Genomic DNA, 20,250 nt, shown 5'->3' with positions numbered 1-20,250 from the left:
CCCTGCTGGTTCTCCATTCTGCCATGGCGAACTCATGCTGTCGCTGCCTCTCTCGGTCCTGGCGGTCCCTTTCTCGATCTTGGCGCTCCTTCTCTTGGTCCTCTACTTCCAATTCCTTCATCCGCAGCTGGATCTCCAGCCGCTGCAGCTCTGCTGGGCTAGACCTTGCCCTACGTGGACTACGGCTTGCAGGGCTTCCCTGGGAAGCTGTCCCATCTCTCCAGTGGGCTCCAGTGCTCCGCCCCCTCTCTGAGCCTGAGACTTTCCCAGGTGGGGTCTGGCTGCTTCCCACAGGCACAAGAGCCTGGCCCTGTGACTGGGCATTCTCCTCCAGCCTGGCAATCAGCTGGGCCTTGGTTGCTTTCCACAGAGGCAAGCCCCTCTCTCCGCACAGCTTCACCAGCTCTGCCTTCAAGAGTTGGGCATAAGCCATCTCCCCGCTGGTCCCCTCAGTGCAGACTTACCAGTCTAGTGCTGCAGTGCCCCACGATTCTCAGGAACCACTTTGCTCTGTCTCCAGCATGCCTGGCTCCAGGGCTCTTGCTTCTATTGTGCCTTGTCGCTCGCCGTTGAAAGCTCCATCCACGGGGTGCAGTGCATCCCACTTCTGACACCAGTGTGACGATGCGTTGGGGTTTTCCCGTCTCCTGCACCCCCGTAGTGGCATGAACAGACTCCACTAGCCAGTAAAATAGAAGGAGTTTATTGCTCCTCCAGGATACAGCACAGCATAGGTCTAATCTGGTTACAGGAACTGGGGCTAGGATGCCTCAGTCCCCCTTAAGATGGGGGAGACTGGGCCCCTAAATTCCAGCCCCTTTCCCTAGGCTGTCTCCTCCATGATCCCAGACAGAAACTAACTAACTCTCTTCTAGCCCTGCCCCCCAGCCAGGGGCGGCATTCCACCTTCCTTTGTTTCTCTCCCTGGGGGGTAGCTGGTCGGACAGGTTGAGAGACCCTTTTTGCATGACGACTCACCCACTACCCTGCTGGGCTGTACTTCAGACAGCAGCCAGTGGAGGTCACCCACAGCCCACTGCCCAGCATAGCAACCAGCAAGGTATCCCCACTACGTCACAGAAGTGTTGGCCTTAGAAAGCTGCAAACAGTTGCCAAAGTAGTTCAGTTGGGAGCGTGTTAGACTGAAGATTTGAAGGGTCCTGGATCAATCCCTAGCTTTGGCAGAAGCCTCTCTTGAGATGGCTTAGTCTATTTTGGCATCTCTCCATCTCTGGTAAGCAAACATCTGGGCTATGTCTACACTTTTGGGTTCTTGTGCAAGAAGTTTTGTGCAAGAACATGTCCACACTGCCATGTGTGAGCTGTGCTTTTGTGCAAGAGCATCGATGGTGGTGTGGATGCTCTCTTGTGCAATAACTTTCCAATTGCCATTTTAGCCATAGGGCTTTCTTGCACAAGAAACCCCTGCCGAGCATCCACACTGCCCTCTTGTGCAAGAGCCCCTGTGCAAGAGGGCTTACACCTGTTAAAAAAAGAGCATAGCTCTTGCACAAGAAGCCCTCTCTTACCACGCCGTACTGTAAATCTTCTTGCACAAGAGCAGGCAGGCAGCGTGGACGCTCTGCGGATTCTTGCACAAGAACAGCCATTCTTGCACAAGAACCTGCCAATGTAGACATAGCTCTGCAGCCGAGTTCAAAGGCTGTATCAAGAGGCCAGGAATGACATCATAAAGACGATGACATTTCAGGGTTAGAAACCGGAGAGGGGATTTTATGCCACCTCAGAGATTGTTGACACAGTAGAACAGGGCACTTGGCTTCAGCTGCTCCCAGCTGTCGTGGAATAAACACACGCTAGCTTTACGGTTCAAGACATACAAAACCACCTTAATAATCCAGCTGGGGGGGGTTGTCACAGATGGCAGGGAGTCACCCCTTACCAATACAAGCCCCTTCCTCACACTCAAATGCCTGAGATATTTATACCTTCTTACAAAGTCACAGTGGAAATGTACAGAGAAAAGAGGAAGTAAGGCACTTTATCCTTAAATGGTAATCTCTGCTTGTCCCGATAAATTGCAAGCAGTGCAATTTTTTGTTTGTTTGTTTAACAGCATTGTGGTTTCTTGCTCAACTTGCTTAGGAAGCTCGCTTCTGACACAGGATGCACTACGTACGGTTCAGTCTTTGGCCAGGCTAGTGAGGCCTACCTCCAGAGCATGTATTGGACATAAATATTTTACTTCATTTAAAATAAAGTTTGATTAACTAACATGAGAAAGTTAAAAGGTTTAATCTCTTTAATAATTTAAATGCAACTGCCCAGATGCAGTCCTAGCAAAATGGCTTGACTATGTAATTAACAGTGAGTTTCCATTAGCAACAGTAATCTACAGAAGGTTTGCAGAGGGCAGGGCTGTGATTAGCCGGGCCGGGCCGGGCTTGAGCACCACTGAGGGAATCCACTAAGGGAAAATTGCTCATAACCAGGACTGTTGACAGCCCCTGACTGCAGACCTTTCCAAAATAGGCCACAAACCAGTCACACTGAGCACTTCAGCTGCCAATCCAGCCTGCCGGAAGCCTCATGAGCAAAACCCCTCAGATACCCCAGCTCTTCTTATGCCACAATCAGCCCTGGACTTATACACAGGTGAGGGGTTATAGAGCCCAATCTCTCCAATCCAGAACAGATCCACCCAGTTCCAAAGAAAAAGCCATGAATCCCTGGTCAATTTATACTTTAGATCTTACCCACCAGATCACAGTGGACCAATCCTTTAGAATCTAAAGGTTTATTAATAAAAGAAAGAAAAGGTTGAGAGTAAGGTTGTTAAGGAGAATACATTATATACATCAATCAGCAAGTTCTTGATGCAGGATCTTAGCGGAGATGTTACAAACTGCTAGCATAAAAGTCTTTGGTGTACATCGTATGTCAGGATGGGTCAGCAATCCTTCCCCTTGTCTCTGTCCTTAGCAACGCTGCATCCGGGATAAGTAGCAAGACGGAGCCCCCCTCATGGCATTTGATATTCATTTCTGGTGTCTCTCAAGCTAGAGCTAATCACACAGTCAAGTGACCTGTTTCATATGGCAGTAGTCATTGTGCCCTGGCTGCTTTGCAGCTTTCCACACGCATTCCTCAGGTGTGTATTGGCCACCCTGAGAACCATTGTCCTTGGAACCATACTGATTAGCATAGTCACTCATTGGAAATTCCTTCCTCATGACAAGCAGTCCATACACAGCATCAGCAGAGCCCATAGTCATAACTCCCCATACAAACTCCAAAGAAGTACATGAATACCACATAGAATCAGCACAATATCAGCTTTCATTTGACACCTCGCACGACCCACTCTGTACCAAATTTGGGGCAAACAGTTCCCCGTGATCACAGCAGTTATCTGTATGCTCACCTTAAAATCCAATAATGTGACAGGGGCCTCAAGAAAGGGTTGGGGTCTTGAAGAAGGATCTGGGATGCACAAGCAGGCAGGTGTCTGGCCTGGGGGAAGGTTCAGTGTGTGGCCAGGAGAGAGGGTTCAAGAAAAAAGGAGGGTGTCAGTGCAAGCTGGGGGTGCTGGAGGGAAGGGAATTGAGGAGATTGGGAAGGACAGCAAATATTACCTGGATTTGGGCCCCCTTGCAGCAACATCTCCAGTCACACTGTCCTAGTCACTCCAGAGGGAGGCTCTACTGCAGCAGCAGCCACACAGACTAGAACCAGCCCCGGACACCAGAGGCACCACTACCGCACCCATTCAGTCTAGGGCTGGAGGTGTTGCTGCTGCAGCCATGCAGCCCAGGACCAGCCCCAGAGGCACCCCTGACATGGTCATGTGGCCCTGGAGGCAAGCAGTGCAGTAGCAGCAGTGCCTCTAGTGCCGGCCTCAGGTTGTGTGGAAAAGACTGGGCCTACTGCTGCCTCCTCTCTAGTGGCTACAAAGCATGAAGAGGGGGTGGGGCTAAGCTCCTTCCTTCTCAGCACATGCTCATTTGGAGGTGAGGCCTGGCACTGCCTTATGGACAGGATTAAAGTCTTAGGAAGGCTGGATTCTGCTAACCGAGAAAATTTTGCTCACCACCACTATAAGGTTTCTCACCTATGTGGGTTTAACTATATGCAACAAGGCTTGAACTCTCGCTATAGCAAATCCCAAACTCAGAGCAGTTAAAAGAATTTCACTCCTGTGAGAGTTCTCATGGATAACAAGGTGTGACCTCCGACTGCAGCATTTCCTTCAGTGAAAGCAGCTGAATAACTTCTTCCATATGGGTTTTCTTATGTCTAACAAGGGTTGAGGTCTGACTGAAGCTTTTCCCACAGCCAGAGCAGCTGAAGGGTTTCTCCCCTGTGTGAACTCTCCTATGCCTAACAAGCTGTGACCTGTCACTGAAGCTTTTCCCACAGTCAGAGCAGCTGAAGGGTTTCTCTCCTGTGTGAATTCTCCTATGGATAACAAGCTGTGACCGGTCATAGAATCTTTTCCCACAGTCAGAGCAGCTGAAGGGTTTCTCTCCTGTGTGGGCTCTCCTATGCGTAATAAGGTATGACCGCCGACTGAAGCTTTTCCCACAGTCAGAGCAGTTGAAGGGTTTTTCTCCTGTGTGGACTCTCCTATGTCTAACAAGGTGTGAACTGTGACTGAAGCTTTTCCCACAGTCAGAGCAGCTGAAGGGCTTCTCTCCCGTGTGAACTCTCCTATGGATAACAAGCTGTGACCGGTCATTGAAGCTTTTCCCACAGTCAGAGCAGCTGAAGGGTTTATCTCCTGTGTGGGCTCTCCTATGGATAACAAGGTGTGACCTGTTACTGAAGCTTTTCCCACAGTTAGAGCAACTGAAGGGTTTCTCTGCTGTGTGAACTCTCCTATGGATAACAAGGTGTGACCTCCGACTGAAGCTTTTCCCACAGTCAGAGCAGCTGAAGGGTTTCTCTCCTGTGTGGGCTCTCCTATGTATAACAAGGGTTGAGGTCTGACTGAAGCTTTTCCCACAGTCAGAGCAGCTAAAGGGTTTCTCTCCTGTGTGGGCTCTCCTATGCCTAACAAGGGTTGAGGTCTGACTGAAGCTTTTCCCACAGTCAGAGCAGCTGAAGGGTTTCTCTCCTGTGTGGGTTCTCCTATGGCTAACAAGGTATGACCTGTCACTGAAGCTTTTCCCACAGTCAGAGCAGCTGAAGGGTTTCTCTCCTGTGTGGGCTCTCCTATGGATAACAAGGTATGACTGCCGACTGAAGCTTTTCCCACAGTCAGAGCAGCTGAAGGCTTTATCTCCTGTGTGGGCTCTCCTATGTCTAACAAGGTGTGCCCTGTGACTGAAGCTTTTCCCACAGTCAGAGCAGCTGAAGGGTTTCTCCCCTGTGTGGGCTCTCCTATGGATAACAAGGGTTGAGGTCTTTCTGAAGCTTTTCCCACAGTCAGAGCAGGTGAAGGGTTTCTCTCCCGTTTGGGCTCTGTCATGTTGAATAGGAATTGCACAGTCACTGCAAGCACAAGGTGAATGTTGATGGGGGATTTTCTTTTGAACAGTTTCTGTGTTTGTTTTTAACCTTCTGCTCCTGTGACTGGATTTATCCTGTCCTGCTCCTGGATGGTTTCCCTGCTGCCTTTGTAGACTACGCTGACTCTCACAAGTCTCTCCTTGCTCAGGACTTTGAGAAACATGCCCTTCAGATCTTTCCACTAACACCCCACATGGAGCCATTTGCTCAGGTCCTTCCTCCTGAAGACGCCTCTCACTGTATTCATTCAGCATCCCATCACCTGCTGGGATGGAGAGAGAAACCACAGAGGAGTCATTCCGTGTACTGAGGTGAAAGAAAAATTCGTAATGGTGAACAGAAAATGTGGAGGGGGGGGGGGGGGAACGACACCCAAAGAATGGCTGGAAAGATACAATAATCATGAGCTGAGTTCACCCTGCTCCCCCATCACTCTTTCCCCACACAGCACTCTCAGACTGGATTTGAAGACAGGCTGAAGGGCCAATCAGATTTGATGAAAACATACAATCAACATCTGCTATGAGAACACAGTTTGAGTCAGGTTAGCTGATTTCTCACCTGTGTGGGTGTCACTGATGATCTCCCCTTCCTCACAGCCTTGGAGATCCGGGATCTGCAGCTCTTCCCTTTGCTCCACCCAGGAGAGCACATGAGCTTTGGGGACTGGAAATCCTATTCGGGGAGCAATTAACTAAGTGCTGATTTTGTTCATTAAGGTCTGTGCCATTCCTGCTTCCAAAGCCAGGATCTGAGTCTCCTACCCAGAGAGGCTCCTTCCCCACCTTCCAGAGACTGGTCTCTGGCTGGTACAAGATCCCAGGACACACTAATTCCATACAGCCTCCGCCCCACTACAATGTTGGGAATAGCCCAGCTGACTCCCATGGGGAACTGAGCACTCTGCTGCACTTTGCAGGATACAACTCAGTCTCCCTTAGGGCTTGTTCCATACTTGGGCAGGACAGGAACACACTGCTCATAAGGGGAGAGCTCTAGGATGCTCAGAACTGACAGACACCCCTAGCCAGGACTCATATTTGAGCTGACACATGTCAGGTCTCCAGGGCTGGGAGGGAAAGGATCCAGCAGAGCTCTAGAGCCCTATGGGCTCTGCCCACAAAGCTCTTGGCTGGGGGCTGGACTTGCCCTGCTCTTGGGCTCAGATGCTCTACTTGAGCCAGAAGGAGGCAGGGGAATTGTCTGATCAGGAAAATGAATCCTTGGCTGGCCACTTCAGGCCCTGTCTATGGTCCACACTCCTGATCCTAACTGACTGTGCCTGGGTGGGCCCTGTCAGCGGCCCACAACAGCTGTCAGTCTTGAAGACAGCCAGGGCAGTGCTGGCCTGTTCCTGTGGCCAGCCAAGGTGGAGACAGGATGGGCTGCTTCTCTGCTGCTCGTAGATGCTCCTGCAGCTCAGCTCCCCTTCTGCAGCCTTGGTTCTACTCTGCCAGCAGCAGCAGCCTTCCTCTTGTGGCCAGTCGGGCTTGCCGTTTGGTGCCTCTCTGGGTTACACAGAATCTAACAGAGGCAGGGAAGGACTCTGAGTTGGCATCTTTCTTCCAGGGGCTCAGACAATAGCACAAGGTGACCCTGCAGACACTAAGAGCAGCTACATCCAATCCCACACCTCTGGCCAAGGCACAACATGGGCAAGATGGTGGGAACCGCAATGAGACCTTGGCTGTGGGAAAAGCAGTACCGCTATTATGTCACTGAACCTCCTCTCACACAGGAGCCAGGATTACTGGGGCAGATACTGCTGATATTGGGGGTTCGGGCAACAAGGGACCCTGAACCAAACCCAACCCAGCTGCTCCAGAGCCCACCCAGCTTTTGTTACACAAGGGGATAGGAATCCTCACCCAGCCAGCTCAAAGCCTCGTAATTCTCCTGCATCACATCCGTGTAGAGGGCTCTCTGGCCCGGGTCCAGCAGGGCCCATTCCTCCTCAGAAAAATACACAGCCACCTCTTCGAAGCTCACCGGCTCCGCCACGGCCATTTCCTGTCCCTGGCTCTGCAGGTCAGGGGCTGAGCTGGAGTCAGACATGGGTGTTCTGCAGCCTGGCAGGGGGAGAAGGGGAACTGAAGACATTTCAAAAAGGGCTTTAATCCTTTCCACACCCCAATTCTGCCCAGACTCTGTCGCTGGTGACACACACACTGGACTCTGCAGATTTGGGCAAACGCTGAGTCTAGATATTCCATAAACACCACACACGGAGTTAGATCCGAAAGCTGTATTTATTTCTCTAAATACCTGGCTTCAGTTACATTACCTTGCCTGCAGCAATGGGATTCAGTTCTCAGCACCCAGTGTTTCTGCTAACAAGCCACATACAGGCAGTCCCCGGGTTACATACAAGATAGGGACTGTAGGTTTGTTCTTAAGTTGAATCTGTATGCAAGTCGGAACTGGTGTCAGCCGCTGCTGAAACTGATCAGTTTCAACCGCGGCTGAATCTGGACGCCAGTTCTGACTTACATACAGATTCAACTTAAGAAACCCAGGCGTCCCCAAGTCAGCTGCTGCTGAAACTGATCAGCGGCTGATTCCAGGAAGCCTGGGGCAGAGCAACTCTGCCTCGGGCTTCCTGTAGTCAGCCACTGGTCAGTTTCAGCAGCAGCTGACTTGGGGACACCTGGGGCAGAGCAGCTGGGGTGCTGCTGGGTTGCTCCAGTAACGCGGCTCCTCAGCTGAAACTGACCAGCAGCGGCTGAATCAGGACGCCTGGGGCAGAGCAGCTGGGGTGCTGCCAGGTTGGTCCGGAGCGGCGCTGCGGGACCTACCCGGCAGCCCCCAGCTGCTCTACCCCAGGGGTAGGCAAGAAAAGCCTGGTCTGCTGGGGGGGCACTAGCTGCACCCCCCCCCCCCCAGCAGACCAGGGAGAAGGGGGTGGCGGGATGCCCAAGTCTTCCACGGCTTTGCTCTGTCTCCCTGGTCTGCTGAGCTGGGAAACACGGAGCAAAGCCGCAGAGCACGCGGGCAGCGGGACAGTCCAGGTGCGCCGCGGCTGTCCCACCGCTGGTGTGCTCCGAGGCTTTGCTCCCCATCTCCCTGGTCTGCTGGTCAGACCAGGGAGACGGGGAGCAAAGCCTTGGAGCACGCCCGCAGCGGGACAGCCCAAGCGTGCCTGGGCTGTCCCGCTGCCCGCATGCTCCAAGGCTTTGCTCCCCGTCTCCCTGCAGACCAGGGAGACTGGGAGCAAAGCCGCGGAGCACGCCCGCAGCAGGACAGCCCGGGCGCGCTTGAGCTGTCCCCCTGCGGGCGTGCTCCACGGCTTTGCTCCCCGTCTCCCTGGTCTGCTGGTTGGGAGACGGGGAGCAAAGCCACGGAGCATGCCCGCAGGGGGACAGCTCAAGCGCGCCCGGGCCGTCCCACTGCGGGCGTGCTCCGAGGCTTTGCTCCCCGTCTCCCTGCAGACCAGGGAGACGGGGAGCAGCTTTTTATTCAAGGATTGTCCAGCCTCTCAATCTCCTGAAGGGTGCTGGTGGACCACATGAGGCAATCGAATGGACACTTGACTGTGAACAGGCATTTACCACATTGAAACAAAGGCTAAGTACTGCCCCAGGGTTGGGACTTCCTAATCCATTAATGCCTTTTACATTGTCCATGCATGTCAGTGAGGGTACGTCTACACTACAACGTTAATTCGAACTAACTTAGTTCGAATTAGTTAATTTGAACTAAGCTAATTCGAACTAACGGATCCAGACAAAAAAACTAGTTCGAATTAGCATTTTGCTAATTCGAACTAGCATGTCCACATTAAGTGGACCCTGAACCAGGCTTAAGGATGGCCAGAAGCAGTGCCAGCAGGGCATCAGAGGAGGACTTAGAGCGTGGAGATGCTGTCTCAGGCTAGCCGAGGGCTGTGCTTAAAGGGTCCCGACTCCCACCCCGGACAGACAGTTCTCAGGGGTGTCCCGCTTGCAAAGCAGTCCTGGCTTGGATTGCCCAGAATACCCACACTGGGCACATCACACCACTCAGCCATCAAACCGGCTGCACTTGCTGCAGGCTGCCATCTGGGGAGAGGGGGCAATTCGGGGGGCTGCAGGAGAACTTCCACCCCCAGAAGTCTGCAGAGCCAGCCCAGTCCTCCCCATCGGGGGCGCGTACCCCATTCCTCCCTCACCTCCTTCCACTTACCCTTCCCTAGCCCTTCTTCTTGATGTACAAAATAAAGGACAACTGTGTTCAAAAATGGAATCTGTCTTTATTGAACAAAACTGGGGGTGACTGGGAAAAGGAGGTGGGAGAGAGGAAGAGAGAGGCTGGGAGAGGGGAGGGCAACTAAAATGATCAGGGGTTGGGAACAGGTCCCATATGAAGAGAGGCTAAAGAGACTGGGACTTTTCAGCTTAGAAAAGAGGAGACGGAGGGGGAACAGGACAGAGGTCTCTAAAAGCAGGAGTTGGGTGGAGAGAGTGCATACAGAAAAGTTCTTCATTAGTTCCCATAAAGAAGGACTAGAGGACACCAAAGGAAAGGAAAGAGTAGGAGGCTTCAAACTAGTAACAGAAAGTTGTTCTTCACAAAGCAAAGAGTCAACCTGTGGAACTCTTTGCTGCACGAGGCTGTGAAGGCTAGAACTAGAACAGAGTTTAAAGGGAAGTGAGATCAAGTCATGGAGGTTGGGTCCATGGAGTGGTATTAGCCAGGGGGTAGGAGTGGTGTCCCTGCCCAAGGTTTGTGGAAGGCTGGAGAGGGATGGCACGAGACAAATGGCTTGGTCACTGTCTTCGGTCCATCCCCTCCAGGGTCCCTAGGGTTGGCCGCTGTCGGCAGACAGGCTACTGGGCTAGATGGACCTTTGGTCTGACCCAAGACGGCCATTGTAAGCTCAGGGCTCAGGGTCGGGGGTCTCAGTGGACCCCCTTGATTTTCATGCACACCTGCTCCTGGGTGGCCAGGCTGGCAGCTCTCCTGCCCTAGACGGCCACTTTCCTGTGCCTAGTGCGGAGATCATGGACAAGGTCCACGATGTCCGCACTAGCCCAGGCGGGTGCCCGCCTCTTGCGGTCCCGGGCAAGCTCCCGGGAGCCGCCAGCCTGGTCCCGGGAAGAGGCGGAGGGCTGGGTGGCAGAGGGTGGCTGGCTCGTGCCGTGCCAGGTGCAGGGTCTGCTGGCTGGGTGCTGGCAGGCTTTGTGGGGAAAATCAAATAACTCCAATTGTGTCTAAGGGGGGGACTGTGCAGAAATCAAAACACTCTAAAAGAAAACTGCTGTAAGGGTTAAAAGTTTTCCAGACCTCTCTCCCTGTATCAGAGTGAAATCAAATCGTCCCTGCAATTCTGTGTTGGTTCAGTATGTTGATGATGTGCTAATTGCTAGTAAAACTGAGGGAGGATGTAAAACTGATAACCTTGTATGTGTTAAAGTGTCTTGCTAATAAGGGTCACAAGGCTTCCAAAGCCAAATTGCAGTTTGTAAAACAAAGAGTTCAGTACTTAGGACATTTACTTTCAGGAGATGGCCGCCAGTTAACATCTGAGCGAATCTCACATGTTCTTTCCATTCCTCACCCTTTCACCAAAGTACACAAATTTCTGGGTACTGCAAGATATTGCAGACAATGGATTCCTAATTTTTCTGGACTCACCAGACCCCTTACTATTCTACTCTTAGACTTAGCTCCTGACCTAGTGACCTGGTCCCCAGAATGTGAATCTGCTTTCCTTTCCCTTAAAACTCTTCTCTCACAGCCACCTGCTCTAGGCTTACCTAATTATAGCAAGCCTTTTACTCTGTTTTGTCATGAACAGGATGGAATTGCAGCTGGAGTTCTCTGTCAACCCCTTGGACCCACACCTCGTCCAGTAGCTTATTTTTCTGCAACACTGGACTCAGTAGCCCGTGGGTTCCCACTTTGTCTGAGGGCAGTTGCAGCTACTGCTAAATTACTTTAAAAAGGCCCAACCTGTCACATTAGGCCACAGCATTATCTTACAGGTCCCTCATGCTGTCTCTGCTCTCTTACAGCGACACTGCACCCAGCACCTATCTGTTCAGAGACAAACCCTATATGAGAATGTTATCCTCTCTTCCCCAAATGTGGTAATTCAAAGATGTAATGTACTTAACCCAGCTACTTTTTCTCCTTTACCCTCTAATGGTAAAGCACATACCCATAACTGTGAAGAATTGCTTGAGCACTGTGTAAAACCTCCCCAAAAATTTGTTTGATCAACTGGTGGAAAATGCAAATCTTGTATTGTACACTGATGGCTCATGTAAAAGAAATTCAGTTGGTAAACTAAAGGCTGGATATGCAGTGGTCTCAGATAATGATGTTTTAGAGGCCTTTTCTCTTCCAGGAATCAAAATCAGCTCAGTCTGCTGAGCTCATCGCTTTAATTCATGCTTGCCTTTTAGCTTCCGGACAGTCTGCTGCCATTTATACTGATTCAAAGTATGCTTTCTCTGTCATGCCACAGGACAAATTTGGAAACAACGAGGTTTCCTTACCTCTTCGGGCTCTGCTATCTCTCATGGTCCCCTTATCTCCCAACTCCTTGATGCTATTCAGCTACCCACATCCCTCTCTATTACCCATTGCCCGGCCCACACAGGTGCCACTGATCCTGTTTCTCTGGGTAATGGGAATGCTAATGCAGCAGCCAGACATGCAGCAGCACATGGACCTCTGGCTCCCTTTCAGATTCTGGTCTCTCTTTCCCTCCCTGTTTCTTTGCAGGACCTGATAGAACTACAGCAAGCTACTCAACCCGCAGAGAAAATCCTTTGGGAGAAAGCAAGCTGCTCCTTATCCCCAGCTGGGATAATGGTTACACCTGATGGCTGCCCAGTCGCCCCAAAAATCTGTGAAAGTAGAAAGAATTATACTGTAAGAGAAAGATGAATTGTACTGTAATAATTGAATAAGTTGAAGGAATTCTGTTTGTCTTTTAAGAGGAAGAAGAAAAGTATGTTAATGTTGATTGTAGGTATGCAGATCAAGGTGCTAGCCAATTTGGGCCTGAGTTTAACAGGAAAAGGAACATTAGGTGTTAGACAGAAAGCAATTCCAGATAATCAGGGAGATATAGCCAGGAGATTGCTGTGTGCTTGATATTGAAATGAAGATACTTAACCACACTAATAAAGTGAATTTTTGCCACACCCTTTCATCTTGTTAACTTGGCCTTTTGACTATATAAAATCAAGGGGTTTGAACCTTGTATGGTACTCACATTTTCTCCATGCATTTTAGCAAAGCTTTGCTGAATAAACAGAGCAGTCTGCCAAATCTGTGAGTCCTGTCTGACTTTGACAAATCTCTCACACGACAGCTTGCTCAGGTGTCTCATCAAATGACACACATGAGCAAAAGGGGGGTGGCCTCACAGATCCCAAAACAATGGTACGGCCCAGGCATGCACCTAGAAGCTATCAAGAATATCTAATTCATATTTAATTCATGTGTGATTTGTAAGCAGTTTAATGTTGCAGGAGGCCCACAGGCTAGAGGCCACACAGAAAGAAGAAACCTAGACATAAAATGACGGTTAGGAGAGCTTGCACCTGCAGGTAAAGGAAGCCCTCCCAGTACCTACTGATGTACCGTGCCACAACATCCAACCAGGCGACTACGTGTTCGTGAAGAAACATCGCAGAAAGAATTCCCTGACAGCCCGGTGGAAAGGACCGTTCCAATTGCTGCTCATCACCCACACAGCAGTAAAGGTGAAGGAGCGCCCCTCGTGGATCCACGCAAGTCATGTACACCAAACTGCAGATCCAACAGAGCTGATTGACCCCGTCACCCAGGATCCCTCCCCGGAGGAATCGCCTGAGGACGAGGTTCAGCGGACCAAGGTGGCAGACTCTCAAACCAGACTGTTACCAAACCTTCCTCCACCAGGAGCTTCGAGGTACAACCTGAGAGGTAGGATTGTACCAGCAAAGACCTACAGGTGAGCCTGGCGCCCCGTAGCTCTCACAAAGAGGAATCCATTCCAGTATTGAGTGAACTAAGAGACTACGAAATCTCGAAGAGTGCCTGCAGAGGCAAGCCAAACAATACTAACTGATTAAGCTTAGTTAAAGAGACTGCTTTGCTAGTGGACCAGACCCCTAAAATTCAGATTTACTGGTAGTCAGTACTCTACAGGAGAGCGGGAGTGCGTAGATGCCCAGAATGATAACGCTGTACCAGGAATACATAGTCATGGGGAAAACAGGCAGATTTGGCATAAAAATCTAATAGCCTCAAGAATTCCCCTAACTCAAGCATTACATCCATCAGGGACTATGTTTCCCTTATGTTTTGAAAACAAATTTGGCACTGGTAAAGATCTGGGGTGGATCCCAGAAAATACCTGCTATCGTAAAGTAAGGTTAAATCCAAGAATGGGATCCCTTGAACTGGCTCCCAAATATTGGAGGGTGGTTTGGAGGAACCTTAAAAGCCTTGCTGAAATATCTGATAATCATTATTGTCATATTTGTGATAATATATGTGCTCATTAACTATTGCATTACCTGCACCAAAGGTACTTTGAGACAGTGCAATCACAAATCCCAAAGATCTGCTCACAACCAAACCAGAGACGTATTGAGGACGGAAAATTTGGGAGATGGGGATGGGCTAAGCATCCTAGCAGAAGAAGAATACCTAAGAATGTCCAGGATAAACTATGAGTAATACTCCAATAGGAGTATTAAAGGGGGGAATTGTGGGGAAAATCAAATAACTCCAATTGTGTCTAAGGGGGGGACTGTGCAGAAATCAAAACTCTCTAAAAGAAAACTGTAAGGGTTAAAAGTTTTCCGACCTCTCTCCCTGTATCAGAGTGAAATCAAATTAACTCTAATCAAAGACCCTTACAAATGCCTATCTCAAATTCAAGGATACTCCTAGTCTGTCACAAATTATCATGTATACTCTTATCTTTGTCAGTTTGGCTTGTAAGACCACTCACTCCACATTCTCATGTGCCTTTGTTCTGTAAAACTTTCTTCTAGCACTCCTGGGGTGGACAGAAGTCTCAGAGTACTTCTGCTGAGACTTTGAAATGTTAAAGAATAACAATCAACAACTGAACTGTCTAAGCATTCTGTATATAGGATACCTAAATCTGTCTCTCAGTGCTGCTTTCACTCTTGATGTGACAGCCTGCATGCATACATCATAAAGTTTTTCCTTCTAGATTTCTCTCCTGCCTCACTGATTTGACCTCCGGCCTAGGATCCTTCTGGGGGCTCTGTACCCCAGGGGAGTGAGATTTCCCCCTCAGCTTGCACCTGGCACGGGCATCGTAGCCAGCCCGTGCCCCTTTAAGGAGTCCGGGGCCGGGAGGGGGGCATACGAGTTTCCCTGGTGTTGGCCAGAGTGGCCACCAGGGAAAGCTGGGGAGGGCTAGCCTCCCACTAGTTCGAATTAAGGGGCTACACAGCCCTTAATTCGAACTAGCTAGTTCGAACTAGGCTTAATCCTCGTAAAATGAGGATTACCTAGTTCGAACTAAGCGCTCCGTTAGTTCGAATTAAATTCGAACTAACGGAGCGCTAGTGTAGCGCCTATGAAAGTTAGTTCGAACTAACGTCCGTTAGTTCGAACTAACTTTGTAGTGTAGACATACCCCCAGGGACATATGGCAGCAGTGTTAACGCAAAATCATGGGGACAAACAGCACCCAGTAGCATACTACTCTTCTAAACTAGATGCTGTCGCTCAAGCAATGCAACCATGCCTTCAGGCAGTGGAAGGAGCTTCTATGGCTCTAAATCAGGCCACACCACTTATTGGTGCACAGGATGTAAATATTGTTGTCTCTCACACTTTGCTTGCTATTTTACCAGGGAAGAAATCTTCAGCAGTCCATGTGGCAAGATGGACTCGATGGGAAACAAGCTTGCTAATGCCTTCGGTACACCTGCAAAGAGCGTCATCGTTAAACCCTGCCACCCTCATGCCTACCCCAGATGAGGGACACCCACATCATTGTCGCCTTGAGGAAGAGCCCATGGGCCTTCCATTGGTAAAATAAACTGAAATACCTGGTGCCCCTTGCCTATACGTAGATGGTTCTTCCTTCTATGTGGATGGCAAGTGACACACAGGATGGGCTGTTTGTACTCAAGATGGACAGCTGGTGGCACACAGCAGTTTGTCTGGGGCATCTGCACAAGTAGCAGAACTGCAGGCATTAGTTGCAGCATGTGAAGCTGCAAAAGGTCATGCTGCAAACATATATACTGATTCTAGATATGCATTTGGGGTTGTACGTGATTATATTAACTTATGGGTAAATTGGGGATTCCTGATGAGTACAGGATCCCCAATACAAAATGGGGGAATAGTGGAGAGACTTCATGCAGCCATGCAGAAATCTACCAAATTAACAGTGATAAAAGTGAGGGCCCACACAAGAGGGACAGACCCTCATAGTAACAGGAACCAATGGGCAGACAAACTAGCTAAACGAGCAGCTGTGGAAGGTAAAGAGATGCAATTGATTGCTACAACACAGCCTCTCATAAAAACCCCAAACTTTTTTGAATTACAGGACATCCAACACGCTGCACCAAGGGCAGAGAAGTGGTTATGGATGGATAATGAGGGCAAACTGTGTGATGATAACACTTGGAGAGGCCCAGGAAACACATTAGTGTTACCAAATGTGCTGATGGGAACTATGATACAAATATATCACATGTTGGGACATGATGGAGCACGGAGGGTGATCCACCGGATGTCAGACACCTGGTGGCATCCTAAGCTTAATGCAAATGTGCATGATTATGTGAGGAGGTGTGTAACATGTGCTCAATGTAATTCTGCTCCCACAGTAAAAGTAAGAATGCGACATCAGCCAAGACCAACACAGCCCTTCACACAGTTACAAATAGATTTCATTGGACCCCTGCCAAAGTGCAGAGGGAAAGAATATGTTCTGGTGATCGTGGATCACTTTACTAAGTGGGTAGAAGCTTTCCCAGTGGCCAAGGCCACTGTGTCTGATGTAGCTAAAATATTGATGACCGAAATAATTCCCCAATGGGGATTTCCATGCTTCATTGATAGTGACCAAGGTACCCACTTTACAGGGAAGGTGATGATAACGGTATGCATGGCACTGGGGATCAAACAGAAATTCCACTGTCCCTACCATACCCAGAGTTCGGGATTAGTAGAAAGAGTTAACCGAACTATTAAAAACAAACTAACCAAACAGATGTTTTCTGCTACAGGGAAAGACTGGGTCACCAATGTACCAGTGGTTCTCATGTCTATGAGATCCAGTCCTACTAATCCACATTCCTTATCTCCTTTTGAAATGCTGACAGGGCGGGCGATGAGGACACCAGGAAATCTGTGCATTGGAGCGGGGGAGTTGTATGTCATGGGTGACCAGCTTGCTGAATATTGTAAATTATTATCTCAGTGTGTCTCACAGGACCCCCGAACTGAACCAGACCCAAAGGCTAGCGAAGAGGACATATGTGAGGTGCAGCCCGGTGATCAGGTACTGGTGAAAGCCTATAGAAAATGAACCTTTGAACCAGCCTGGACTGGACCTCACATGGTCCTCCTGGTAACTCCTTCAGCGGCCCAGGTCACTGGAATTCCAGTTTGGGTGCACCTGTCACGAGTAAAATTATACAAGGGTGACACTCAACATAGGGCACAATAATCTCTGTTTACTCTATGGACTCCTTGAGGGCCATTCTCAATATTGTTAAGTGTTTTAATTTGATATTCCCAGTTTAAAATTGATGTAGGAATTTTTTTGTGATCTACTAATTGTTTTGAGTGGTTTCTGAGACTTGAAAGTTCTTTTAGAGGTCTCATCTTAATAATACTGCTGTGGCTTTCAGTGTTTTATTGATGGAGTCACCTGGGGAGGAGCCACTGGATCAGTTGTAAATGCCATTACTCAAGCTATCAAATCTCATAATAGAGACTGGGTTAAAAATTTGTTAGTGGCAGGGATGACAGTTTATTGTGGTGAGAATAGGGCTCATGTCTAATCAAGTTAGATATCACCTTAACTCAGCAACATAGTTGGTTAGGTCCTCACTGTTGTACTCAGCCATCTATTAAAAACTACTAAGATGTATGAGCAAGCATTGGTCTGGAATGGTGTTATCATACTGGCATGGTGTTCAACATGAAAGTTGCAGCCCTGATAGGAGACTTGCTCCTGTCACAGGTGCCCTGTTGGGTGAGAGCCGCAGTTCTCAAAGACTGAATGTCTTCACCTTGGATGATGGCAGGGGAGTGGTCTCTATTGATAACAGGCATTTTGGAATGATCATTCCATCTTTGGAGAGGTGTTAATTCCTGTGGGTTGGTTTCCTGGATTGGAGGCTCAGCCCTTCCACCCACTCCCATTCTCATTTCATAGACACCTGTGTAGCTGAGTATGTAATAATGGCTGGAGCTAACTATATAGCTTTCCCATGGGACCAATGTTACATCCTGGGAGGATGGGTTTTGCATATAAGAAACATGGAGTCAGGACAAGCCCTATCTCAAATGTTGGGACCTGACTTAATGGTGCATGTAATGTTTAATTTAATGGATGATATAACAGTGAAGAAAGACTCCACTACCTGGTGTGGATTTGGGTATTTAGCTTTGGAAGGTAAGCCTGGCTTGAACATCTCGTTCTTCTTATTGTGGAAGATATTATGAAAGAAGTGGTAAGGCAATTACAGTGATTCAGTGGATAGAAGAGTTTGCTATTGTGGGAACAGAGATTCCCTGGGGATGGATTTCAGTTGTGTTTTCGCAATGGATATGGGGACTTATTACTTTTAGTGTACATATCATTATGTATTAAAGGTTGAATGTACTGTTTAATTCTGTTACCAAAACTGCAGTTAAGTGTTGATAAGGTCAATTATAGCTCCTAATAAATACAAGGAAGTGGTGTTAGTGGGGTCTAAGAATTGTTCTTAGCCCCAAAACCAAATGGGGGAGCTGAAGGGTATGCATGTGTTCATTTTAAACAAAATGTGGTTTGGAAAGTAGATATGCATAAAAAAGCATACTGTGGCTCACCACCCTAGGAACAGTCTAGAAAAGGCCAAGGGGAGGGGAGTGAACTCAACATGTGGAGTGGAGAAGTACAAGCATGTGACAAACAAAGCCATATATGGAAAGGTTGAATCTGATTGGTTTAGAAGTTTGTGTTATGTAACCTGTAACTGCCATATGCTATAAAACAGCAAGGGGAGGAGCTCCTTACTCGAGGGGCTCTGGCTGATTTTAGTACCAGGAGCTCTCCCTTTGTGCACACTGAATAAGGTCTTGTTGAATGGAATTGAATTGAAGTATTGAAGACCCTTGATTCTGCCCAGCACCTGACTCTCTGGGAACCACAAAATCCCAACAACATCAAGAGATGGGAGAACCCACCACTTCTTTGCTCATTTGTTTCAGCAGCTAATCTTCTTACCCATCAAATATTTGTGCCTCCTCTCTAGCCTGAAATTCTCCGGCTGCAGCTTTCTGTTATTGACTCTCACTGAACTATATCCACTAGACCAGGAGTGGGCAATTCATTTTGATGGCGGGGGAGCAGAGGAGGGAACCCCAAGATTTTGGAAAGTGGTTGAGGGCTGCACTCTTCCAAGACATTAAGCAGGAGATTCAGGATATAGGATGGACACTGGGAGAACAAGGGAGTTTTGGGTGAGGCTTTGGGATGCAGGAGGGAAAGGGGTCTGGGAAGGACTTTGGGTGAAGGAGGCAGGTGTGATCTGGGCACTGAATTAGCCAACTACTCATGAGATATTTAAAAAAAAAGTTAATTTAGAGAAGTGGTTGAGTGGGCAAATAAGGGGCTGAGGGTTTCTGGCCATGAAGAGCTTCCTGCATACTTGAATACAGGAAGAGAACTAAGAGTTTGGGTATGTGAAGTGGGGGGCAGGAGTGGGAGGGGGCAGAGAATTAGGAGGGGAAGGGAGAGGTAAGGGTGCCAGAGGCAGGCTTTGGCCAGGAGACTTACCTGAGTGACTCCCGACCAGCAGCCAAGCACCTCTCTGAGGCAGGCAGGGAGCCTGCCCAACCCTCGCAAAGGCTGCAGGGGCTATGTGGGTGTGTGAATAACTATGAACCGGAGGGGAGAGGGCACGGTGCTTCCTTTCTGGCCAGAAACCAGCCAATGAGATTGTCCTAGGGATGGAAGCAGTGCCTATAGCCTTCCCGCTTCACCTCCGGGCTCACCTTCACTTTTAGTGGCTTGGAGGTGGGAAGTGGCAAGTACGGAACTAGCCCATTGCTCGCCAAGCATCAGTGAGCCAGATCCGATGGCCTGGCGAGCTAGATCTGGCCCATGGGCTGTATTTTGCCCAGGCCTGCACTAGACCGAAGAGCCCGTGGGGATCCAGCAATTTCTCACCATGAACAAACTGATACCGTGGAAGCCAGACAGCTCCCAGCTTTTCAGCCTCTATATTGTTTGAAACCAACCCCATATTGAAACTGACTGAGCAGTGAAATCTGAGCCTGAAGGTGCCGTCTGTTGTGTCCTTTAACTTCACCCATTTAGCATCACACCTCATAGATCAGTGTTTCTCAAAGAGTCTGCAGGTCCCCATGCAGTGCCCAAGGGGCTCCTCACTGATCAGTGGGTGAGGTTTAGGGCTGTGCTCGCCGGTAACTTCTGGCTGGTAACTTCAATGACAATCCCATGAAGATGTTATCACAGGAATTTTCTCATCATTTAAAGAATTTCCACCAGCAAACTCACCCTGTCTGAAAGCTCCCAGGGATTTTCCTCTTGCTCTCTCCAGTGCAGAGGGGAGAGTGTGT

The 20,250-nt window shown here is 49.1% G+C and overlaps 1 protein-coding gene across 8 annotated transcripts in view; it reads right to left on the bottom strand.

Annotated features, from left to right (window-relative positions):
* Positions 1-1,121: 1,121 nt before the first annotated feature.
* Positions 1,122-20,250, bottom strand: part of LOC102448535 (uncharacterized) — a 24,248-nt gene continuing 5,119 nt past the window's right edge. For 7 of the 8 annotated variants that reach the window (XM_075912382.1, XM_075912377.1, XM_075912380.1 and 4 more), the window contains 3 exons: positions 7,341-7,541; positions 6,034-6,147; positions 1,122-5,737 (listed from right to left, as the gene is read on the bottom strand). In XM_075912382.1, the coding sequence (XP_075768497.1) occupies positions 4,170-5,737; positions 6,034-6,147; positions 7,341-7,541 (1,883 nt within the window). In that variant the 3' untranslated portion in view covers positions 1,122-4,169. The remainder of the gene's footprint in view (positions 5,738-6,033; positions 6,148-7,340; positions 7,542-20,250) is intronic. The other variant, XM_075912379.1, reaches the window with a different exon arrangement.

Source organism: Pelodiscus sinensis, chromosome 31, assembly GCF_049634645.1.
Source record: "Pelodiscus sinensis isolate JC-2024 chromosome 31, ASM4963464v1, whole genome shotgun sequence".
NCBI classification, from domain to species: Eukaryota; Metazoa; Chordata; order Testudines; family Trionychidae; genus Pelodiscus; species Pelodiscus sinensis.
The sequence above is the reverse complement of the archived record's forward strand: the minus strand, read 5'-3'. Positions and strand labels throughout refer to the sequence as shown.